General features: G+C 46.6%; 1 protein-coding gene across 2 annotated transcripts in view; it reads left to right on the forward strand.

Annotated features, from left to right (window-relative positions):
- Positions 1–20,925, forward strand: part of LOC126267966 (39S ribosomal protein L41, mitochondrial) — a 79,461-nt gene extending 58,536 nt beyond the window's left edge. The window contains exon 3 of one of the 2 annotated variants that reach the window (XM_049973310.1): positions 20,553–20,919. In XM_049973310.1, the coding sequence (XP_049829267.1) occupies positions 20,553–20,798 (246 nt within the window). In that variant the 3' untranslated portion in view covers positions 20,799–20,919. Of the gene's footprint in view, positions 1–20,552 lie in introns of both variants that reach the window. The other variant, XM_049973309.1, reaches the window with a different exon arrangement.
- Positions 20,926–21,220: the final 295 nt, after the last annotated feature.

Below are 21,220 nucleotides of genomic sequence, written 5' to 3' on the forward strand. Positions count from 1 at the left end.
CTTACGAGAGAGAAAAGAAGATACAAGAATACAAGTCCCTGGATAGCTTGTCTTATGCTGGGGCTCGTCAAAAGTATGAGACACTCCATCTTCAACTTTTGCCTCTGTTACTTCCTTTCCTCCCCCTCCCCCCCCCCCTCGTCCTATCCCCAGCCCTGCTCCTCTCCCCCCCTCCACCTTCCCTGCAGTTCCCATGACCTCACTCCCCCTTCCTGGCCAAACAACTGCCCCCCTTCTTCGGCATCTGCTGGTGATTGGACTCCCTCCCAGGAAACCTCTATGCGGTGTTTCTCAGGCCACGAGATTCTCACCACCACTCGGCCTCAAAGTGTACCATCTGTGCGTCCCCCAAGGTCGCCCGCTCTCTTTCGGTTTCTGATCTTAGAGATACCTGTACTCCCTGTGTCCTGCCATCCTCCACATCAGAAAGAGAAGAAGAAGAAACATAAATCCGACTCCCCCTTCACAACCTGAGTCTGACATCTTATGTATGGATGTCATCCCATCATTGTCGGTGACAACTACTGACAAAGTGACCTGACCTCCTCGACTCCTTCATGCCTACCTTGAACTCATGCCACACATCATCCAGTGGAGCTGCAACGGATACTATCGTCACCTACCTGAAATGCAACATCTTCTCTCCTCTTATTTTGTGTTCTATATCTTTTTCCAAGAAACGCATTTCTGTGGTGACCACTCTCCAACTTTATGTGGTTGTTGGGCATTCTGTCGGAACTGTGCTGGCCCTGGGATAACATCTGGTGGGGTCTGCACTTTGGTTCACTCCAATCTCCCTAGTGACTGGATCCCCCTACGTACCACCTTGGAAGTGATAACGGTTAGAGTGCAAACGACTCAGGCAATCACCATTTGCAATGTCTACCTCCTTCCAAGTAGGCGACTTGCTTATGTTGCAATATATCCCTTAATCCAGCAACTCCTGCCTCCGTTTCTCCTCCTTGGGGATTTCAATGCCCACCATCCACTGTGGGTGAGTGTCACATCAACAGGTTGGGGTATCCTAGCCGACCAACTTATCATGTACTTCAATTTGTGTCTCCTCAACGATGGTTCGCCTACCCACTACAGTGCCGCTCATTGCACCTTCTGTGCTATCGATCTCACAATCTCATCCCCTGTCCTCGTGGCTTCCCTACATTGGTCATCCCATGATGACCTTTGTGACAGTGACCACTTTCCAATGACAGGCAGACAAGCCCCATGTTGAGCATTCTGCAGGGCAAATTGGCCTTTATACATATCTGCAGTCCACTTTGACACCTCCCTCTCGAATTCCATTGATATAGTCATGCAAGGCATCACTGCCACTCTTCTTTATGCTGCTGGCACTGCTGTCCCCCTGTCCACAAGACCCCCCTATCATGGGCCAGTACCGTGGTGGACCAAGGACGCGCAGTCACTGTCCAGGACTGCCGACGGGTGCTGCAACGATTTAAGTGACACCCCTCCCAGATCAAGCTTCTGACTTTTAAGCGTCTTCGTGCTAAGGCTCGTTCCCTTTTTAAGCGGAGTAAAAACTAATGCTGGGAGCGCTATGTTTCCTCCCTGGGGACGTGTGCCTCTTTATTGCAGGTTTGGTCAAAGCTCTGTAGCGTTCTGGGCCGCCAGTAACAGACAACTGTCCAGGGTCTGAACCTCCAAGGACCTCTGTGTACTGGTCCATTGGTCGTCGTGGAACACCTTGCGACACTCTTTTGATGGCATCATTGTCTGCTTCCTACCCTTCTACCCCCTACCCCCCCCCATCCATTTCATCCCACACCATGTTATTCCCTTTCACTGAATGGGAATTGGCGCAGGATCTTAGCTCTTCACGAGAGACAGCCACAAGGCCAAACTCCATTTAACAATCAGATGATTCAACACTTCGATGTTCCCCAGAGGCAACAGCTCCTCAGAGTCTTCAATTTCATCTGGCTCACGGGTGCTTTTCCGTCACAATGGCAAGACAGTATATTTACCCTGTCCTTAAGGCCGGGAAAAACCCAATGTCTCTAGACAGCTACTGCCCCATTAGTCTGACAAATGTGCTTTGTAAACTGCTCAAATGGATGGTCAACTTCAGATTATGTTGGGTACTCGAATCACGGGGCCTTTTGTCACCATATCAGTGTGGCTTCCTGGCAGGGCGATCTCCAACCGACCATTTACTCCAATTGTAATCGACCATCCAAAAGGCTTTTACTTACTGCTGGCACCCTGTTGCAGTTTTCTTTGACCTACATAAGGTTTATGACATGGCTTGACACCATCATACTTTAGTTACCTACCATGACTGGGGCTTCTGTAGTCCCCTTCTGATTTCTATCCACAAGTTGTTATCTAACCAGCTCTTCCGGGTTTGAGTTGGCACTTCACTCAGCACCCCTCAGATTCAGGAGAATGGTATCCCACAGGGTTCTTTGCTAAGTGTCACACTCTTCCTCATTGCCACAAATGGGCTTGTGACCTTTGTTGGGCCTCTGGTTACCCCGGCATTGTATGTTGACGATTTTTCGATTTTTGTGTCTGATGCAGCTCCCACTCTGTGGCGTCTGCCGAGTGCCAGCTCCAAGGCACCATCCGACAGCCCTCTGCTTCCAGTTTTCCCCCTCCAAAATGTGGGGCATGTATTTTTATTGTTGACCCACAGTATACCCTGATCCAGAACTTTATTTAGGCAACCAGCTGCTCGATGTTGTAGCATGGTCCCATTTCTTGGGCCTTATTTTTAGATAACAACTGACATTGCTTCTGCCCCACATTCGCCACCTAAAGACCACACGCCTGCAGAAGCTTAATGCCCTCCGCCTCCTGGCCCACACATCTTGGAGTGCACTCTTCTCCATTTTTACTGTGCTCTGGTCTTGTCCAGACTCGATTATGATAGTCAGGTTTATGGCTCAGCAGCTCCTTCCACTTTGAAACTGTTTGACCCTGTCCGTCATTGTCGGGTGTGTCTGATTATTGGTGCCTTTTGCACTAGTCCTGTTGACAGTCTCCTCACAGAAGCACGGATTCCCCCTCTGCACATCTGACAGAGCCAACTCCTTGTTTCTTACGCAGTCGCCATTCACCAATTCCCTGAGCATCCACTGTACCCTGTGCTCTTTGCGATTGAGGTATGTCTGCCTCCTAACACCCGCCCACGGGTGGGATTGTCAGTTGGCATGCATCTCACTACCCTCTCCTGGGATCTCCGTCTGCACTCGCGGGACTGCCCCGTGTCTCCCCCCCCCCCCCCCCCCCCCCTCCCCCTGTGAGTCCGGGGGTTAGAATAGGCCTGATGTATTCCTGCCTGTCGTGCGAGGTGACTAAAAGGAGTTTCACACGTTTCGGCCTGTATGTGATGGTCCCCAGTAGGGTCTGACCTCGATTCTTCGAAATTTTACCTAACAGCAAGCCAATTGGGGAAGGGCGCCTTTCAAGGTGCATTGTGTTCATCGTGCATTGAGATCTTTAGCACACTTTCTCGCTGTCACATTGCAGTTGTGCCCATTCTCCATCTCTTGGGCGAGGACACCTTCGTGGGTGTGTTTTCCACCATGTACTATGCAGTGCTGATTTCTGCATCGATGATGACCATGGACTTTTTTGCACCTGATATCCAGCATGGTAGCCAGTCTGTTGTGGTGGGGCTGCCGTGTACTCTGTTGGTTGTAGCCCCCTGACCACACAGGGATCACTCTGTTGATGCTTGTGCTGTTAACTCCCCATGTATGCCAAGGGGTAGATGCCCATCCCCCTGGGGCATCAGGACTTCCAACAATGGCCATTCTGCCAGGTGGCCCTTGCTGCGGCTGGGTGGCACCCATGGGATGGTCCCTGGTCAGAGTGGGTGGCATCAGGGTGGATGACATGCAATGAAGTGTAGTCCATCATCTCTTGCTGGTGGTGAAACAACAGCAGTCTCTAAGTGAGCTCAATTCAACGCACAGAAGTAAAACCCCAAATCATTCCCCTCCCTGCCCACACCATGGGAAGAGGAACATCAGGCTAAGGATTGCAGCAGATCATATTCATCCCGGTACCTTGTATGTTTGAGAGCTGATGGGGAATGTTTCATGACGATGAAGCCTCAGTTTTTTGTTGAGCATTTAGAGGACAAGTTCGGGGAGGTGGAGGGCTTGTCCAAAATGAGATCTGGGTCAGTCTTGATCAAAACAGCTCAAACTGGGGGACATTTCTGTAACCATCACTGAAATATGGTCCAGAGTATCATATTTCACAGACAACTTCTTTCGCAGTCTGATTATGAGCTGCACACCAATTTAGAATGGCGAGTTGTACGTTTCGTCCGGTGTCCACCGGGGTCCGAAGGATAATTAGGTTGCCACCGGTGCCTTCATCTTGGCCTTTGAGGGTGATACATGACCCGAGAAGGTCAAGGTGATGGTCTACCAGTGTGATGTAAAGCCCTACATCCCTCCCCCGATGCAGTGCCTTAAGTGCTGGAAGTCCGGCCACGTCTTCCCGCTGCACTTCCAGCGTCACATGCCGAGATTGTGGATGCCCATCACATCCCAATACTCCGTGTGCCCCACCTCCCATCTGTGTCAGCTGTGGAGAGCACCATTCGCCTTGCTCGCCTGACTGCAGGACTCTCCAGAAAGAAAGGAAAATCAGGGAGTACAATACCCTGGACAGACTGACCTACACCAAGGCTAAGAGAAAATTTGATCGCCTGCATCCTGTGCATATGAAATTGTCCTACGCCGCCACTACAATAATTCTGCCACCATCAGCTCCGCCAACCCAGGTCACCCCTCAGAGCCGGAAGACTACACCTGCCTCATTGATGGTGGGGGGCATTTCCCTCCCAGTTGCTCCTGCACCACCTACTTCAGGAGCAACCGCCCCCCCCCCCCCCCCCCTCCAAACCACCGGGGCCGTCCGTCCGTCCGTCCCCACTTGGAACGTGTTCCTTGGGTCATGCCCTTCCCAGGTTTCTTCTAGTGGGAGAGACAACACCCACTAGTGGCTGAAGAGCCCAAAAGCAGCAGGTCGTGTGGCTTCATGCTCATCCTCAGTCCCGGAGACTGAGCCAGTGAAGTCTTCCCAGCCAGGGACACCAAAGGAGCAGTGAGAGAAATCCAAAAAGAAAACGCCTAAGACCAAGGATATCGCGGTGGCACCCACACCACCACTACCTACAAGCTGTGCGGCTGAGGATGGGGTTCAGATTTTGTTGTCTGCTGAGAACCTAGATCTCGCCAGACCCTCAGACACAATAGATATAGACTGCTCAGGCAATAAATCAGTGGCAACAGGTGACTCTGAGGCTTAAACTGCCTCATTGACTGATCCATGCCTTCCCAGTCTCACGATGTCGTCCTCCGGTGGAATTGCGGCGGTTTTTTCCACTGCCTGGCTGAGCTACAGCAACTATTAAGCTTTACACCTGCTATCTGCATTGCCCTCCAGGAAACCTAGTTCACAGCAATGTAGACCCCTGCACTCTGCGGGTACAAGGGACATTTCAGGAACCGTGGCGACTATAATAAAGTCTCATATGGAGTTTGCGTTTATCTCCTAAACTCGGTCTGTAGTGAACGTGTGCCCCTTCAAATCCCTCTTGAAGCTGTGGCTGTCAGAATAAGGACAATGCTTGAAATAACTGTCTGCAATGTATATTCTCCTCCAGATGGTGCAGTACCCCTGAATGTATTAGCTGCACTGATTGATCAACTCCCTAAACCTTTCCTACTTATGGGAGATTTTACTGCCCATAACCCCTTGTGGGGTGGTACCATGCTTGCTGGCCGAGGCAGAGATGTCAAAACTTTACTGACGCAATTCGACCTGTGCCTCTTAAATACTGGGGCCGCCAGACATTTCAGTGTGGCATATGGTAGTTACTCGGCCATTGATTTATCAATTTGCAGTCCAGGACTTCTTCCATCTATCCACTGGATAGCACATGCTGACCTGTGTGCTAGTGACCACTGCCCCATCTTCCTGTCATGGCCCCAGTATCAGGCACATGGACTCCTGCCTAGATGGGCTTTGAACAAGGCGGAATGGGGAACTTTCACCTCTGCTGTCACTGCCGAATCTCCCCCACACGGTAACATCGATGTGATGGTTGAGCAGGTGACTAGCACAATTCTTTCTGTGGCAGAAAACACGATCCCTCGCTCTGTAGAGTGCGCAACGCGTAAGGCAGATCCTTGGTGGCCACTGGGAGTCGTTGAAGCAATTAAGGAGCGTCGGTGAGCTCAACAGCGGCATAACCGGCACCTTTCCCTGGAGCACCTCATAGCTTTTAAATGTGCCATTGTTCGCTACCTTATCAACCAGTGGAAGGAGGAGTGTTGGGAGAGATATGTCTCCACCATTGGGTTCCTCACATCACCTTCCCAAGTCTGAGCAAAGATCAAATGTCTTTTTGGGTACCAGGCCCCCACAACCGTCCCCGGTGTTTGCATAAATGGTGAGATATGTTCCGGCGCAAGCGCGATTGCCGAGCACTTTGCTGAGCCTCTGCGTTAAAGAATTACCCCCAGCCTTTTGCACACTCAAACAGCGGCTGAAAGGAAACATCCTCTTTCACTGCACGCTGCAGTGAATCCTATAACGCCCCATTTACCGAGTGGGAGCTCCTCAGTGTCCTTGCACATTGCCCCGATGCAGCTCTTGGGCCCTATCGCATCCACAGCCAGATGGTTAAACATCTGTAATCTGACTACAAGCGACATCTTCTCGTCATCTTCAACCGGATCTGGTGCGATTGCGTCTCTTCATTGCAGTGGCAGGAGAGCACCACCATTCCGATGCTCAAACCTCGTAAAAACCCACTTGATGTGGATAGCTATTGGCCAATCAGCCTCACCAATGTTCTTTGTAAGCTGCTGGAACGTATGGTATGGTTGGTATGGTTGGTCCTGGAGTCATGTTGCTTGCTGGCGCCATGTCAGGGTGGATTCTGCCAGGGGCTTGTCCAATCGCAAGTTGACTCTTGGCTTGTGGTTTATGGTTCGGCAGCGCCTTCAGCATTGCATTTACTTGACCCTGTGCACCACTGTGGGGTTCGATTAGCGATAGAAGCTTTTAGAATGAGTCTGGTGACTAGCATACTGGTGGAGGCTGGTGTCCCTCCACTGCAGATCAGATGTGCGTAACTGCTCACCAGTTACACAGCACACATTCATAGTTCCCCTGAGCATCCGAATTACCATCTCCTTTTCCTAACTGCACATCTCCCCCATCAGCAGCCCAGATCAGGGCTAATGATTGCTGTTTGTTTGCGGACCCTTCTTTCCGATCTGGAGTCCTTCCCTTTATCACCTCTACTTGCGGTCCGTTTACGTGCACCTCCATAGCGTACGCCTCAGCTGCAGCTTCATCTGGACCTTTTGCATGGCCCTAAGGACTCTGTTAACCCTGCCGCTGTCTGCTGTTACTTCCTCTCGCTTCTTGACGTGTTCTGGGGCTCTGAAGTGGTTTACAGCGATGGCTCAATGGCTGATGATCACGTAGGCTTTGCATATGTTCATGGAGGACATGTTGAGCAGCACTCCTTGCTAGTTGGCTACAGTGCTTTAACTGCAGAGCTGGCGGCTATATCTCATGCTCTTGAGTATGTCTGCTCATGCTCTCCTGTGTACTGACTCATTTAGCAGCCTACAAGCTATCGACCAGTGCTACCCTCGCCACCCTCTGGTAGCGTCCATTCAGGAGTCCGTCTGTGCCCTGGAACAGTCCAGCCATTCTGTGGTGTTTGTGTGGACCCCAGTACATATCTGAATGCCCCGCAACGAACTTGCTGACAGGCTGGCCCAACAGGCGACTCAGAAACTGCTTCTGGAGATATGTATGTAGAGATGTTGTATGTTTAAATTAATTATATGTATCAAAATATTTGTATTGTGTATCATTTATGATCTCCCATCTATGTGGAAACAAAATATAAGATTTCAGGGCTTGAACAAATGAAATGATGCAGCCTAGTTTCATAGTAAATGTAAAAGTGCTGAAATACAATGGCAGATCTCTTCTGTTCTTGTCTCATTTTCTTCATAGGCTGGTTCTTACAAACCTTGCAGTGGAATTATTTGAGCAACTGTGGCAAGTAACTCATTAATGTCGGGATCCTATTTCCTCTGCTGTACTATCAGAAACAGACTATGAATAGGGAGTCAGCTGTCTCATAAATGTATCAATGACTTATGTACATTATAGATAAAATATAAAAAAATTAAATCTGTTGCAACTGATGAACATAAGAGACAGAAAACAGATTTCTTATTCTCTCTCTCTGCCCTATGGTGACAGTTATTTGTGAATGTGCTTAAATCAGTTCTGAACATTAAGTAATTAAATGCTGTGTGTGATAATAAGAAAATTTATTCTGTGTAACTTGTTTTAAGCTGCAGCATGTGCACTGGTATGAAACTTTCTTGCAGATTAAAACTGTGTGCTGGATCGAGACTCAGACACAAGACCTTTGCTTTCATGGACATGTGCTCTACCAACTGAGTTGTGACTCACAAGCCATCCTCGCAGCTTTACTTCTGTCAGTACCTCATCTCCTACCTTGAATATCTCAGTTGGTAGAGTGCCTGTTGCAGACACAAAGGTCCCGAGTTAGAGTCTCAGTCCGGCACAGAGTTAATCTGCCAGGAATTTTCATGTTACAAGCTTGTATTATTTATTTAAGAGATTCCGTATACATGAAATATTATTGGGGTATCAATATGTACTGTCTCTGTTGATTTTATGTTCTGTGTTACTAATATGTTCCAGGCTGTTATTCCACGTTTGAACGGATTGCACCTTAAAATCCAACATTTTGTCTCTGGAGGGCATTTTCAAGGGAAATAGTAGCTTCTTTGAATGTCCAATTCACACCCTGACTCACTACTGATTACAGCAAAATTCCACTTCTGCACAGTGACGTGACATTGCATTTTGAATGTGGTTGTCTCCTGGCTGCAGAACATGTTCCACAACAGTTGATCTGTCAGTCTCCCCCTTCTGCAATTGCCCATGTGCTGTTCTAGTTGTTTTTTGACTGTTCTTTTTGTAATCCCCATGTATGCCACCTCACAGCTACATGGAATCCTATAAATTCCTGCTTTTCCCAGTGGTTGGCAAGCATCCTTGGCTGATTTTAGGTGTTCTTGTATCTTCCAGGTGGGATTGTAGATTATGGTGATGTTCCGCTTTCTCAAGATTTCTCCTGTGTGGTCAGTAACTTTCTTCACTGGAACTTTAGCATTGCTATGATTTCTATGTGCTGGTCTTAATGCTCTTTTCACCTCAGTGAAAGAACAACCATTCTTGAGCAATACATTGCTGAGATGTTTTAATTCAGCATCATGTGGCTCTGGTTCGCAGATTTTCCTTGCTCTATCCACCAATATTTTTATGATGCCTCAGTTTTATTGTGTGGTGGTGGTTCAAATCCCGGTGTAGGTAACGTTCTGTGTGCGTTGGTTTTTGGCAAACCGTGTGGCCCAAGCTACCATCTTCTTTCTTTGAAGTCAGCACATCACAAAAATTCAATCATCTGCCTGCCTCCTCCTCCATGGTAAACTTGATCTTTGGATTGATCCCAGTCAGATGTCTGTGAAAATGATCCAGTTCCTCCCTGTCATGCCACCACAAAACAATCATCCGTGTACCGGAATCAAATATTTGGTTTCCTGTTCGGTTTCCAGAGCCCCAGGAATTTCAGTGGGAAAGAGGGCATGAAATTGAATGACATCTGGATCCTTGTGCTGAGGAAGATGTGTACGTCTTCCACTATGGGGTGATAGCTGCAGAGGATGATCATGGCTGTGAACAACGCCCAGGAGCACTTGCATGTTCGAAACATGACATTACGTGACTGCGCGGAAGCATGAGGAAGTGGAATTTTGCTGTAGTCAGTAGTGAGGCCATGCTGTGAATTGGACCTTCGATACCCATTAAAAATGTCATGTTCAAGTGAGGACAAAACATTGCATTTTAAGGTGAAATCTACTTGATCACAGTATAATAGCCTGGAGCATTTTATTAATTGTGACATTTCCGGCAATGAAAGTGCACATTTTACATGTTCTATATTGTTATACTGTTACATTAAATATCAAGACATTCTTTAGGTAGAGTAGGTGCCCATCATTATGTACTAATATCATATATTTTTAGCCCCTTGCTTTTCATTTGCTGTCAAGGCTGGTTCCCCCCCCCCCCCCCCCCCCTCCTCCCCCTTCCCCACTGAGACCTGGAACTGTGTTAATGTGCATAATGTTAAAGACAGTTTCTGAAATTCCATATTTTACAGACTATAAGAAATTAGGGACTCCTTTTATAGAAAGTAACATTTTTTTCTATTTTTATTATTTGATTGCAAAGCCAGACTAAAAAAATTCTCAGTTCATAAAACTGAACTGACTTTTAAAATCCCTGAAAATAATCTGAACTTCTTCTTCTTCATTGCCATCCTTGTCATTTTCATATAAGAAGACCTTCACTACCGTCATACTGCTCTTTTTGAAGGATTTAACAGTAATGTCTTCTCTCACTCTAAACAATTACTGTTTTGTCCACTTAAAACTTGATTGTAGATCTTTTTAAGGATCCTTTTGGAATAATTCATGTTCGGTTTCATTTATCATCCGTTTGTTCCATTCCTCTCTCATATACACTTCAAGTGGTTTATTTATCAAGACATTAAGAGGTTGCAGTTGTAAAGTAAGTTCTCCCAGAATAACAGCAATCTTTGTATTTTCCTGTCTCAGTTTCTCTTTCACAGAATTTTTCAAGTGACTACTTAAGTTATCTAGAACAAGGAGAGAACTCTTCTTTAGTAAAGCACCATTCCTTCTCTCCCACCCTCTGTTAATCTGTAATTTCATACTAGCCTCGTCCACCCAACTCTTGTTATGTTTGTGAACACCACCATCTGGCAGTATTTCATATGGTTTTAGTATTGTTTTGCATTTGAAAAAAATCATTGCATTAAGTTTAGTACCATCGGCACAACATGAAAGGCCAACAGTGTAGTGCATTTTTTCATGACCACTTGTTTTTGTAGTTCTAGTTAGCACCTTTCATAGCAACAGTTGTGTTATGTGGCACATTGGATGTCAGCGGAGTTTCACCCATTTTTGCTTTGGCTTAGTTCCACACTGTTCGCCCCCACCCCTCCTCAATGTCAAATAATATGACGATGTGAAGACAATATTTTCTCTTCATACTCTTGTGGTATTTTGTGAGATATTTTGGTTCGCTTGGTAAGTCCATGATGCTTTGTAAAACTGTAGCACGAACCAACTCCACCCATAAAATCTGTGATGTTCCACTGTAGCACTAGCCTATGAGCATGTATTTGAATCATTTTTGTATTAATTCCAGTGCTGTTTTGACGGTGTCCTTGAATCCATTTCAGTACGTCATCCCCCCTGCGGGTTCGGGGGTTAGAATAGGCCCGCGGTATTCCTGTCTGTCGTAAGAGGCGACTAAAAGGAGTCTCAAACTTTTCGGCCTTATATGATGGTCACCTGTTGGGTTTGACCTCCATCTCTCAAAATTTTCCGAAGAGCGAGCCGATTGGGGAAGGGCGCCTTACTTGGTGCATTGTGTCCATCTTGCGATCAGACCTTTCGCCACCTTATACACCATTGAACTGCAGTCCTGTCCGCTCTACATCTCTTGGGCATGACTCTGTTTCTGCGTGCAGATTAGACCTTGCACTGTGCAGTGCCTCATTCTGCACCGACGGCGACCATGGACCACATGTGACCTAACATCCAGCACGGTAGCCAGTCCGTTGTGGTGGGGCCGCCATGTACCCTGTTGGTTGTAGCCCCCTGACAACACAGGGATCGCTCTACTGATGCCTGCGCCGTTAACTCGCCACGTATGCCAAGGAGTAGATGCCTATCCTCCTGGGGTATCGGGACTCCCGGCAACGGCCATCCTGCCAGGTGGCTCTTGCCGTGGCTGGGTGGCACCCGTGGGGAGGGCCCTTGGTCGGAGTAGGTGGCATCGGGGCGGATGACCCGCAATGAAGCGTGGTACCATCGTCTCTCGCTGGTGGCCAGCCGCCAGCAGTCTCTAAGCGTTCTCGGGCTCAGTTTAACGCTCAGAAGTACGATCCGAAAACGTTCCCCTCCCTGGCCACACCGTGGGAGGAACGTAAGTCTCAGGATGGCAGTAGCAGTTATTCGCCCCGCTTCTTAGTTTGTACGAGGGTTGATGGGGAGTCTTTTCTCTCCACAAAGCCTCAGTTCTTCGTCAAGCATTTAGAGGACAAGTTTGGGGAGGTGGAGGGCTTGTCAAAAATGCGCTCTGGGTCAGTCCTGATACAAACGGCATCCTCTGCCCAGTCACGACGGTTACTCGCTTGTGACAAGTTGGGGGATGTTGCCGTTACGATCACACCCCATAAGAGTTTAAATATGGTCCAGGGAGTTATTTACCATAGGGATCTTCTTTTGCAGTCTGATGAAGAGCTGCGCGCCAATTTAGAGCGCCAAGGTGTACATTTCGTCCGGCGCGTTCATCGGAGCCCGAAGGAAAATCAGATTGCTACCGGTGCCTTCATCTTGGCCTTCGAAGGGGATACATTACCGGAAAAAGTCAAGGTGATGGTCTATATCCCTCCCCCGATGCGGTGCTTTAAGTGCTGGAAGTTCAGCCATATGTCTTCTCGCTGCACTTCCAGCCTCACATGTCGAGATTGCGGACGCCCATCACATCCCAATACTCCATGTGCCCCGCCTCCCATCTATGTCAACAGCGAGGAGCACCATTCACCTTGTTCACCAGACTGCCGAATTTTCCAGAAAGAGTGTAAAATCATGGAATACAAGACCCTGGACCGACTAACCTATACTGAGGCCAAGAGGAAATACGACCGACTCCATCCTGTGAGAATGACATCTTCCTACGCTGCTGCTACAACACCTGTGCTAGCCCCGTCTGTTTCTCCAATTGTGGCCGGATCGACGAGTAGTAAAACTCCTCCTGCCCCCTCGCCAGTGGGGGGCTCTACCCACCGGGTTGCTCCTGCGCCACCTACCTCAGGAGCAACACCATCCCACCCATGGGGGACGTCCGTCCCTACTTCTAAGCCAGAGAAGTGTCCAACTTCTTCGGCTTCTCACGCTCGCAAGGGGTCCCTTGGGTCCCTCCCTTCCCAGGTTTCCGCCAGCGAGAAGCCTGACGACCGACAATGGCGTAAGTGCCCGCAATCACCTGGTCGTAGGGCTTCACGATCCTCCTCCGTCCTGGAGACTGAATCGGTGAAGCCCTACCAGCTGGTGCGACCCAAGGAACGGTGTGAGAAACCCAAGAAGAGCTCTCAGCCCAAGGAACTCGCGGTGGCAGCCATCCCACCGCAACCTTCCAGCTCTGCGTCTGAGGATGTGGTGGAGATTCTGGCGTCGGCTGAGGACCTCGATCTCGCCGGTCCATCAGACCCCATGGAAAGCACTATCACAGGTGCTAAATCGGAGGCAGCAGGTGACCCAGCGGCGTAATCTCCCTTCCCAGTCCCGTCAAGCCTTTCTCAGCCATGGACGACACCGTCCTCCAGTGGAACTGCAGCGGTTTCTTTCACCATCTAGCTGAGCTCCGCCAACTTATCAGCCTTCACCCTTTCCTCTGCATTGCTCTGCAGGAAACTTGGTTTCCGGCAATGCGAACCCCCGCCCTCCATGGCTATCGGGGTTATTATAAGAACCGGGCAGCTTATGAAAGGGTGTCTGGTGGCGTCTGCATCTATGTCCTGAACTCTCTTCACAGCGAGTCTGTACCTCTCCACACACCTTTAGAGGCTGTCGCTGTTCGGGTGTGGACGCCACAGGCTGTTACTGTCTGCAGTCTTTACCTTCCACCGGATGGTGATGTCGCGCAGCATGCCCTGGCTGCTCTGATAGCTCAATTGCCTCCACCTTTCCTGTTACTGGGCGACTTTAACGCTCCAGCTTTACAAGCGACATTCCTCAATCGAACACCTTATCGCCTTCAAACGGCTGCGTGCGCGAGCCCGCTGCATTATCCGCCAACGCAAGCAGGAGTACTGGGAGCGGTATGTGTCCACCATTGGCCTCCATGTCATTCCATCGCAGGTCTGGGCCAAGATTCGCCGCCTCTATGGCTATCGGACCCCTGTTAGTGTCCCTGCGCTCTCACTGAAAGGAGCAGTTTGTACTGACTCCGACGTCATTGCAAACCGCTTGGCAGAGCACTTTGCTATGAATTCCGCTTCTGCCAACTACCCCTTGGGCTTCTGCTCCATTAAGGAGCAGATAGAACGTTGGAGTCTTTCTTTTCGCACTCACCATCCTGAATTGTACAATGTTCCATTCAGTGAGTGGGAATTTCGAAGTGCCCTCGCCGCTTGTCCTGATACCGCTCCTGGGCCAGATAGCATCCACTCTCAGATGATGAAACACCTTTCAATGGACTGCCAGCGACGCCTCCTCAATCTTTACAACTGCATTTGGGTCAAGGGTGAGTTTCCGTCGCAATGGCGGGAAAGTCTTGTTGTCCCCATTCTGAAACCAGGGAAGAACCCTTTGGAGGTGGACAGCTACCGTCCCATTAGCCTCACCAACGTTCTTTGCAAGTTGCTTGAACGGATGGTGAGCCGGCGCTTGAATTGGGTACTGGAGTCTCGAGGCCATCTGGCTCCGTCTCAGGGTGGGTTCCGTAAAGGCCGCTCCGCCGCCGACAATCTGGTGAGCCTGGAGTCGGCCATCCGTACTGCCTTTGCCCACCGTCAGCATCTGGTCGCTGTCTTTTTCGACATGTGGAAGGCATATGAATCGACATGGCGTCATCACATCCTTCCTACGCTTCATGGATGGGGTCTTCGGGGCCCTCTGCCGATCTATATCCGCAATTTTCTGTCATATCGTACCTTCTGCGTGCACGTCGCGGCCTCATATAGTTCCTCCCAAGTCCAGGAGAACGGTGTGCCACAGGGTTCTGTTCTCAGTGTGTGTCTGTTTTTAATAGCTATTAACGGGCTCGCTGCAGCCGTGGGAAATACTGTCTCCGCTTCGCTGTATACTGACGACTTCTGCCTTTACTACAGCTCTAATGGCATTGTAGCTGCTGAACGTCAGCTACAGGGCGCAATCCGCAAGGCGCAGTCTTGGGCTGTAGCGCATGGTTTTCAGTTTTCCGCAGCCAAGACCTGCGTTATGCATTTCTGCCAGCGACGCACTGTTCACCCAGAGCCGCGGCTTTATCTTGACGGCGAGCTTCTTAAAGTGGTGGAGTCACATAGGTTTTTGGGGATGGTTTTTGATGCCCGGTTGACTCGGCTGCCTCATATTCGGCAGCTTAAACAGGCATGTTGGTGGCATCTAAATGCTATGTGATGCCTGAGCCACACCAGGTGGGGCGCCGACCGATCTACTCTCCTACGGCTTTACCAGGCGTTAATCCAGTCCCGTCTGGACTATGGGAGTCTGGCTTATGGCTCAGCACCCCCATCTGCGTTGCGGGTGCTGGACCCAATTCTCCACAGCGGGATACGCCTTGCCACTGGTGCCTTCCGAACCAGCCCTGTGGACAGCATACTTGTGGAGGCAGGTGTCCCTCCACTGCGGTTCCGAAGCCAACAATTACTGGCTGCTTATGCTGCCCATGTTTTAAGCTTGCCCGGGCATCCAAATTATCGTGTCCTCTTCCCGCAGTCAGTCGTTCATCTGCCAAAACGTTGGCCCCTGTTGGGTTGTCCGATCGCCGTACGTGTCAAACAGCTTCTTTCCTGGCTTGGGTGTTTCCCTGTTCCACCTCCTTTCCGGGCTGCTCTGCGTACACCCCCGTGGTGTGTCCCTCGCCCTTGCCTTCGGCTCGACTTGGCACATGGCCCGAAGGACTCAGTCCCTCCGGAGGCCTTCCGACGCCGCTTTTATTCCATCCTGGCCACATATCAGGGCTCTTGCGTTGTCTACACCGACAGATAGATGGTTGCTGGTCTAGTCGGTTATGCACTAACTCTAGGGGACGATTCTGAACAACGTTCGTTGCCAGCTGGCTGCAGTGTTTACACTGCTGAGCTGGTCACCATCTTTCGTGCCCTAGAGTATATCCGCTCCTGCTCAGGTGAGTCCTTCGTTATCTGTAGCGATTCCCTGAGCGGTTTACGAGCTCTCGACCAGTGTTTCCCTCGTTCTCGTCTGGTGTCTGGTGATGGCTATCCAGGAGTCCCTGCATACTCTCGCCCATAGCGGCAGGTCTGTGGTCTTTGTTTGGACCCCAGGCCATGTTGGTATACCCGGCAATGAAACTGTTGACCACCTGGCGAAAGAGGCCACCAGTGCACCATCTCTGGAGATTGGCCTCCTGGCGGCTGATTTGCGAGCAGTCTTACGCCGCAAAGTTCTCTCGTTTTGGGATGCTGAATGGCGCGGTCTGACCACCCCTAACAAACTCCGTGCCGTCAAGGACATGACGACTGTGTGGCGGTCATCCATGCGAGCCAACTGCAGGGACTCAGTCGTCCTTTGTCGGCTCCGCATTGGCCACACCCTACTCACGCACAGTTATTTACTGTGTCGTGAGGATCCCCCTCTTTGTCGTTGTGGGTCGTCCTTGACGGTGGTCCATATTCTGTCAGAGTGCGCCCTTTTAACCGTGCTCAGGCAGACTTTTGCAATGCCTGACACGCTCTCTGCTCTTTTATCAGATGACTCTGCCATGGTGGACTTGGTTTTGTGTTTTATTCAGGCAGGGGTTTTTTATCCTTTAATCTGAGTGTTTTTTTTTTAAGTGTTGATTCTGGCTTTTAGCCTCTGATTTTAAACTGAGATTTAAAGTGTTCTTGGTGGTTGGCTTTTCCTCTTTTTCTCTATGGTCTGCCAACCACCGTCACACTGTGTTTTTTAATTTGTTTTGTCCGGTCTCTGTCAGAGTATTTCATGTCCTGTTTCGTCTGCTGTCTTTCCTGTTGTTCGTTTTTTATTCTCTTCGGGTGGTTTTAGTTTTTATGGAACAAGGGACCGATGACCATAGTAGTATGGTCCCTTTAATCCCACAAACCAACCAATCAGTACGTCATCTCCTTGTTCTGATCATTTTGCATTCACTCCTCTATATGCACGTATAGTCTTCTTCATTTTTCTCAAATCTTTACCAACTCACCAATTACAATTTTTCCCCCTGTTGGTAGAGGCCTGAAATGCTACAGAGATGCTCTGTTTCCCTGTTCTGCATGTGCTCTTACTTTAAATTAATAGCCCACAGGGTATGAATAGCTTTTATTTTTTTCCATTACAAAATCTAGCCTCTAACAAATATATTGTTACTGATAACACAAATCACTTTCAATTAATCATGATAAAGGATGACAGCCAAATCAGTTGCAGGATAAAAATTTATTAAAATTCGTGACCATGGTTTCGGTATATATAAATATACCTTCATCAGAAGTAAAAAATCCTTAACAGGAAGACACTTTCATTAGAAAGACCTTAGCATTGGAAGTGAGAAACACAAAATCTTAAGTAACAGTGAAATTACCAGAGTAATACAGGCACAAAATCTTTTAGTTACTTACTAAAATTACATCATGCAATGGAGATTAATAAAACAATTGTGCCAAAGGTGTTGTCAATAATTAAGACATCTTCTCCTTTTGTACAACATGACTATGTGTACAGGGTCAATGAGAACCGTTTAGCACCAGTACTTCGCCTATGAACTATCGAGACAAGAGTGTGAAAGCACTAGGGCAGATGGTTTCATCGAGAAAGGGCACTTGTGGTATGTGCCAGACACTCGCACATATTAAAATCCATGCATACCTACATAAGCGCATCAAAAATTATTAAAAGTTGTGCTACTTCAAACTTTCTGTCTTAATAAATAAAACATATCAGTCCATTTAAAAACCTTTATGTAAAATAGAAAATGTGGAACCAATTTACCTGTGTCCTAGTGTCAAACAGATGAAGCTTGAGCTATGGAACACATCTGACGAGAGAGGCCACTAGTGTAATGTGCGAGAATCTTGCGTAACGTAGGCGGTGAAATACACACTAGGAAAAGAACCAAAATGTTACAATTAAACGAATCAATCTGTCATTCTGAATAAAAACATACCAGTCAATTAACCACACATACACAGCAAACATTAAAAATACGTAATATCCCAACAAGACTGGAAAAGTGCATTTCACCGGCATCAACAAGCAAGAAAACTAACTTCTAGTCAGCCAGACTATATTACATTAAGGCAAGGAGTGGTTTGAAACTGTCTAAAAAATTTTTGTTTCTAAGCTGCACCTGTTCATTAAGAACAAAACCATCATTTAGAGTCAGATGCTTGAAAGTCTCTAATTCTTCGAGCAAGTCCAGTTTGTAACCCTTATTCGCTTCATGAAGCAACTCTACGTTGTCCGTGGCGTATGCTGTAAGAGCCATAAATGTTCATCAAACGTGGAATTATGTACGTTTTCCCCATTTTTACCTAGCATGTGCTCTTTATACCTTACTTTAATGAGTCTACCTGTCTGTCCAATGTAATAGTTTGGGCAGTCGTTACAAGTAATTTTGTATACACCGGATTTAGTGCCGAGTTCTTCCCGTGCTCCAATAGTATGAATTACTCTTTGTTTCAGGCTATTATTTACGGAAAAGGCAACTCTGTAACCGTATTGTTTCTGTAAAAGTCTTCTTATCTTATATGAAACGTTCCCCAAAAATGGAATAGAAATAAAGTTACTACACTCATTCTTTTTCGCCCTGTTATCTCCTAAATTTGAACATTTTACAGCTTTTTTTTCTTAACAATTTGGTCAATTAATTTAGGTTCGTATCCATTGTTAGTAGCTATTAATTTCAATAAAGATATTTCTTTTTCTAAAGAATTCTATTCTAAAGGTGTGCTTACAGCACGATGAACTGCAGAATGAAAAAAGGCGATTTTGTGAGTTTGATGATGATAAGAATCTACTGGGATAATATTATCACAAAAAGTTCCTTTACGAAAAATGTCCAAGCTAATAGTGTTACCAGATAACTTAACTTTCAAGTGAAGGAAATGGATTTCTCTCTCATTATTTTGGATCTCTTTTGTGAATTTCATTTTCTCGTGAAAACTGTTAAAAACGTGAAACAGTTGTTGCAGATCTTGGTCACTCCCTTGAAATATTATGAGTATATCGTCAACATACCGAGCATAGAAAGGAATCATATTACCCAATGCAGGATTATTTTTGAAGAAATTTTCTTCTAACGCATTCACAAAGGCGTCAGCTAAGATATCAGCTAACGAGCAACCCATGGCTAAACCGAATGGTTGCTCATACATTTTGCCATTAAACTGCAAGTAATTGTAATCTAGTACAACCTGCTTTAGTGACATAAGTTCCGATAATAGCAACTCACTTAAAGTTCTATGTTGTCAAATTATAATAATATTAATATATTAAGAGTGATATCCACTGGAACGTTAGTGTATAAACTTACGACGTTAAAAAAAACCAAATGAGGGGAAGAAGTGATCTTTATCGATTTTAGCTTGTTTATTATCTCAGCACTATTTTTAACAGAATAATTATTTCCAAAAACAAAGGCTTCTTTAATTTCAGTGTGTAAGAATCTCGCTAATTTATGATGTGGACTCTTTATTCCATTAACGATGGGGCGAATTGGGTGTTGACTTTTGTGTACCTTAAACTGACTTCTAAGTGTAGGTGTTTTATTAATCTCCATTGCATAATGTAATTTTAGTAAGTAACTAAAAGATTTTGTGCCTGTATTACTCTAGTAATTTCACTGTTACTTAAGATTTTGTGTTTATCACTTGCGATGCTAAGGTTTTTCTAATGAAAGTGTCTTCCTGTTCAGGATTTTTTGCTTCTGATGAAGGTATATTTATATATACCGAAACCTTGGTCAAGAATTTTAATAAATTTTTATCCTGCAACTGATTTGGCTGTCATCCCTTATCGTGAAGAATTTCAACATTTGCTGTTGCAGCCATGTTTAAAATCTTGACTTTCAATTAAAGTTCACTAGCTCCATTTGCTGCAGTGACACATCATCGGCTAGACAGTGTTCACGGTTTGTGATGGCGAGGTGGGAGGGAGGTATTGTTAGCAAGCTTGTGAATCCTCAAACTCATGTTCATCACATCAGTGCACTGCTGCTGCCAGTTGGATACAATGTTGCCGGATAGAGATGAGTTTTCCGCAACATCAAACATATGGCCATTTTTAAGACTGGTGGGAATTTTAAACCACACAGCGGAAATTTTTACATTCACTCCGAGCATGACACACACCTCAATTTTGGAGGCAATTTTTCAAAGAAAAAGTGCATCTTATAGTCCGTAAAGTATGCTAAATGTTAGTGATGGAGTTTTAGCATAATTTTTTTAAATATTATTTAATTTTTATAGCTCTCACCATTCAACTAAGTAAGACCTGTTTTACATTATTAACTGTCGGAGCTGACGATTTATTGATGTGTGTCAAAAAAGTCATCTTTTTAAAGCTATGTTACAGTAGCTACTAAACTCCAAAAACTAGTATAATTTAAAAAAAAAAAAAAATTACAAAGAAAGTTGAAAGATAACTCGATTCAGTTTTTCACAGTTAAAACCTTACGTGTCTTATGCGGCTCCGGATGTCATACAGTCGGAGTTCACAGCCCGTGACCTGTTTGATGCAGTGTATCGCAGGAAAATAATAGAGGACTTCAAAAATGGAAAATTGGACTCCTCCGGAAACCCTCTAGAGCCAAGTCCTGAAGAGGCGTTGACTGCTGATGAAGCAACGAATAAAGCAAGATCTGTTGGAAATGATATTTGTGGTGAACTGCCGAGAAGTGCCCGAGAGTAGGAGACTTGTTACATTATGTGACTTGTAACACACTAGGTAGTCAGTATTTGTATAGTAAGAATGTCACTGTTAATACACATTGTACACAGGCGCCAAAATAAAGTTAATAATTTGCTAAAAAGGAAAATTTTATTTTATGATACATTGTCAAGCCCCATTGATTGCACACAGTTGAAATATTTGTGATTTGTTTTACAGTTGTTGAAGATGCGGCAATATTGTTTAGCTGCTTAAGTTTTTCATGAAGAGTAAACTAAACTTTTTGTCATCGGTGGACACATCTGATTGCAGCTCTGTAGTAGCTTAAGAGACATTAATTATCACAGTATATTGGTAATTTTTACTTACGGACCGTCTGACAGCAACTGAATAAGACACTATTTTGGTGCTGTCAGGCGGTCCATAAGTAAAAATTATCAATA

Source organism: Schistocerca gregaria, chromosome 4, assembly GCF_023897955.1.
Source record: "Schistocerca gregaria isolate iqSchGreg1 chromosome 4, iqSchGreg1.2, whole genome shotgun sequence".
Lineage (NCBI taxonomy): Eukaryota > Metazoa > Arthropoda > Insecta > Orthoptera > Acrididae > Schistocerca > Schistocerca gregaria.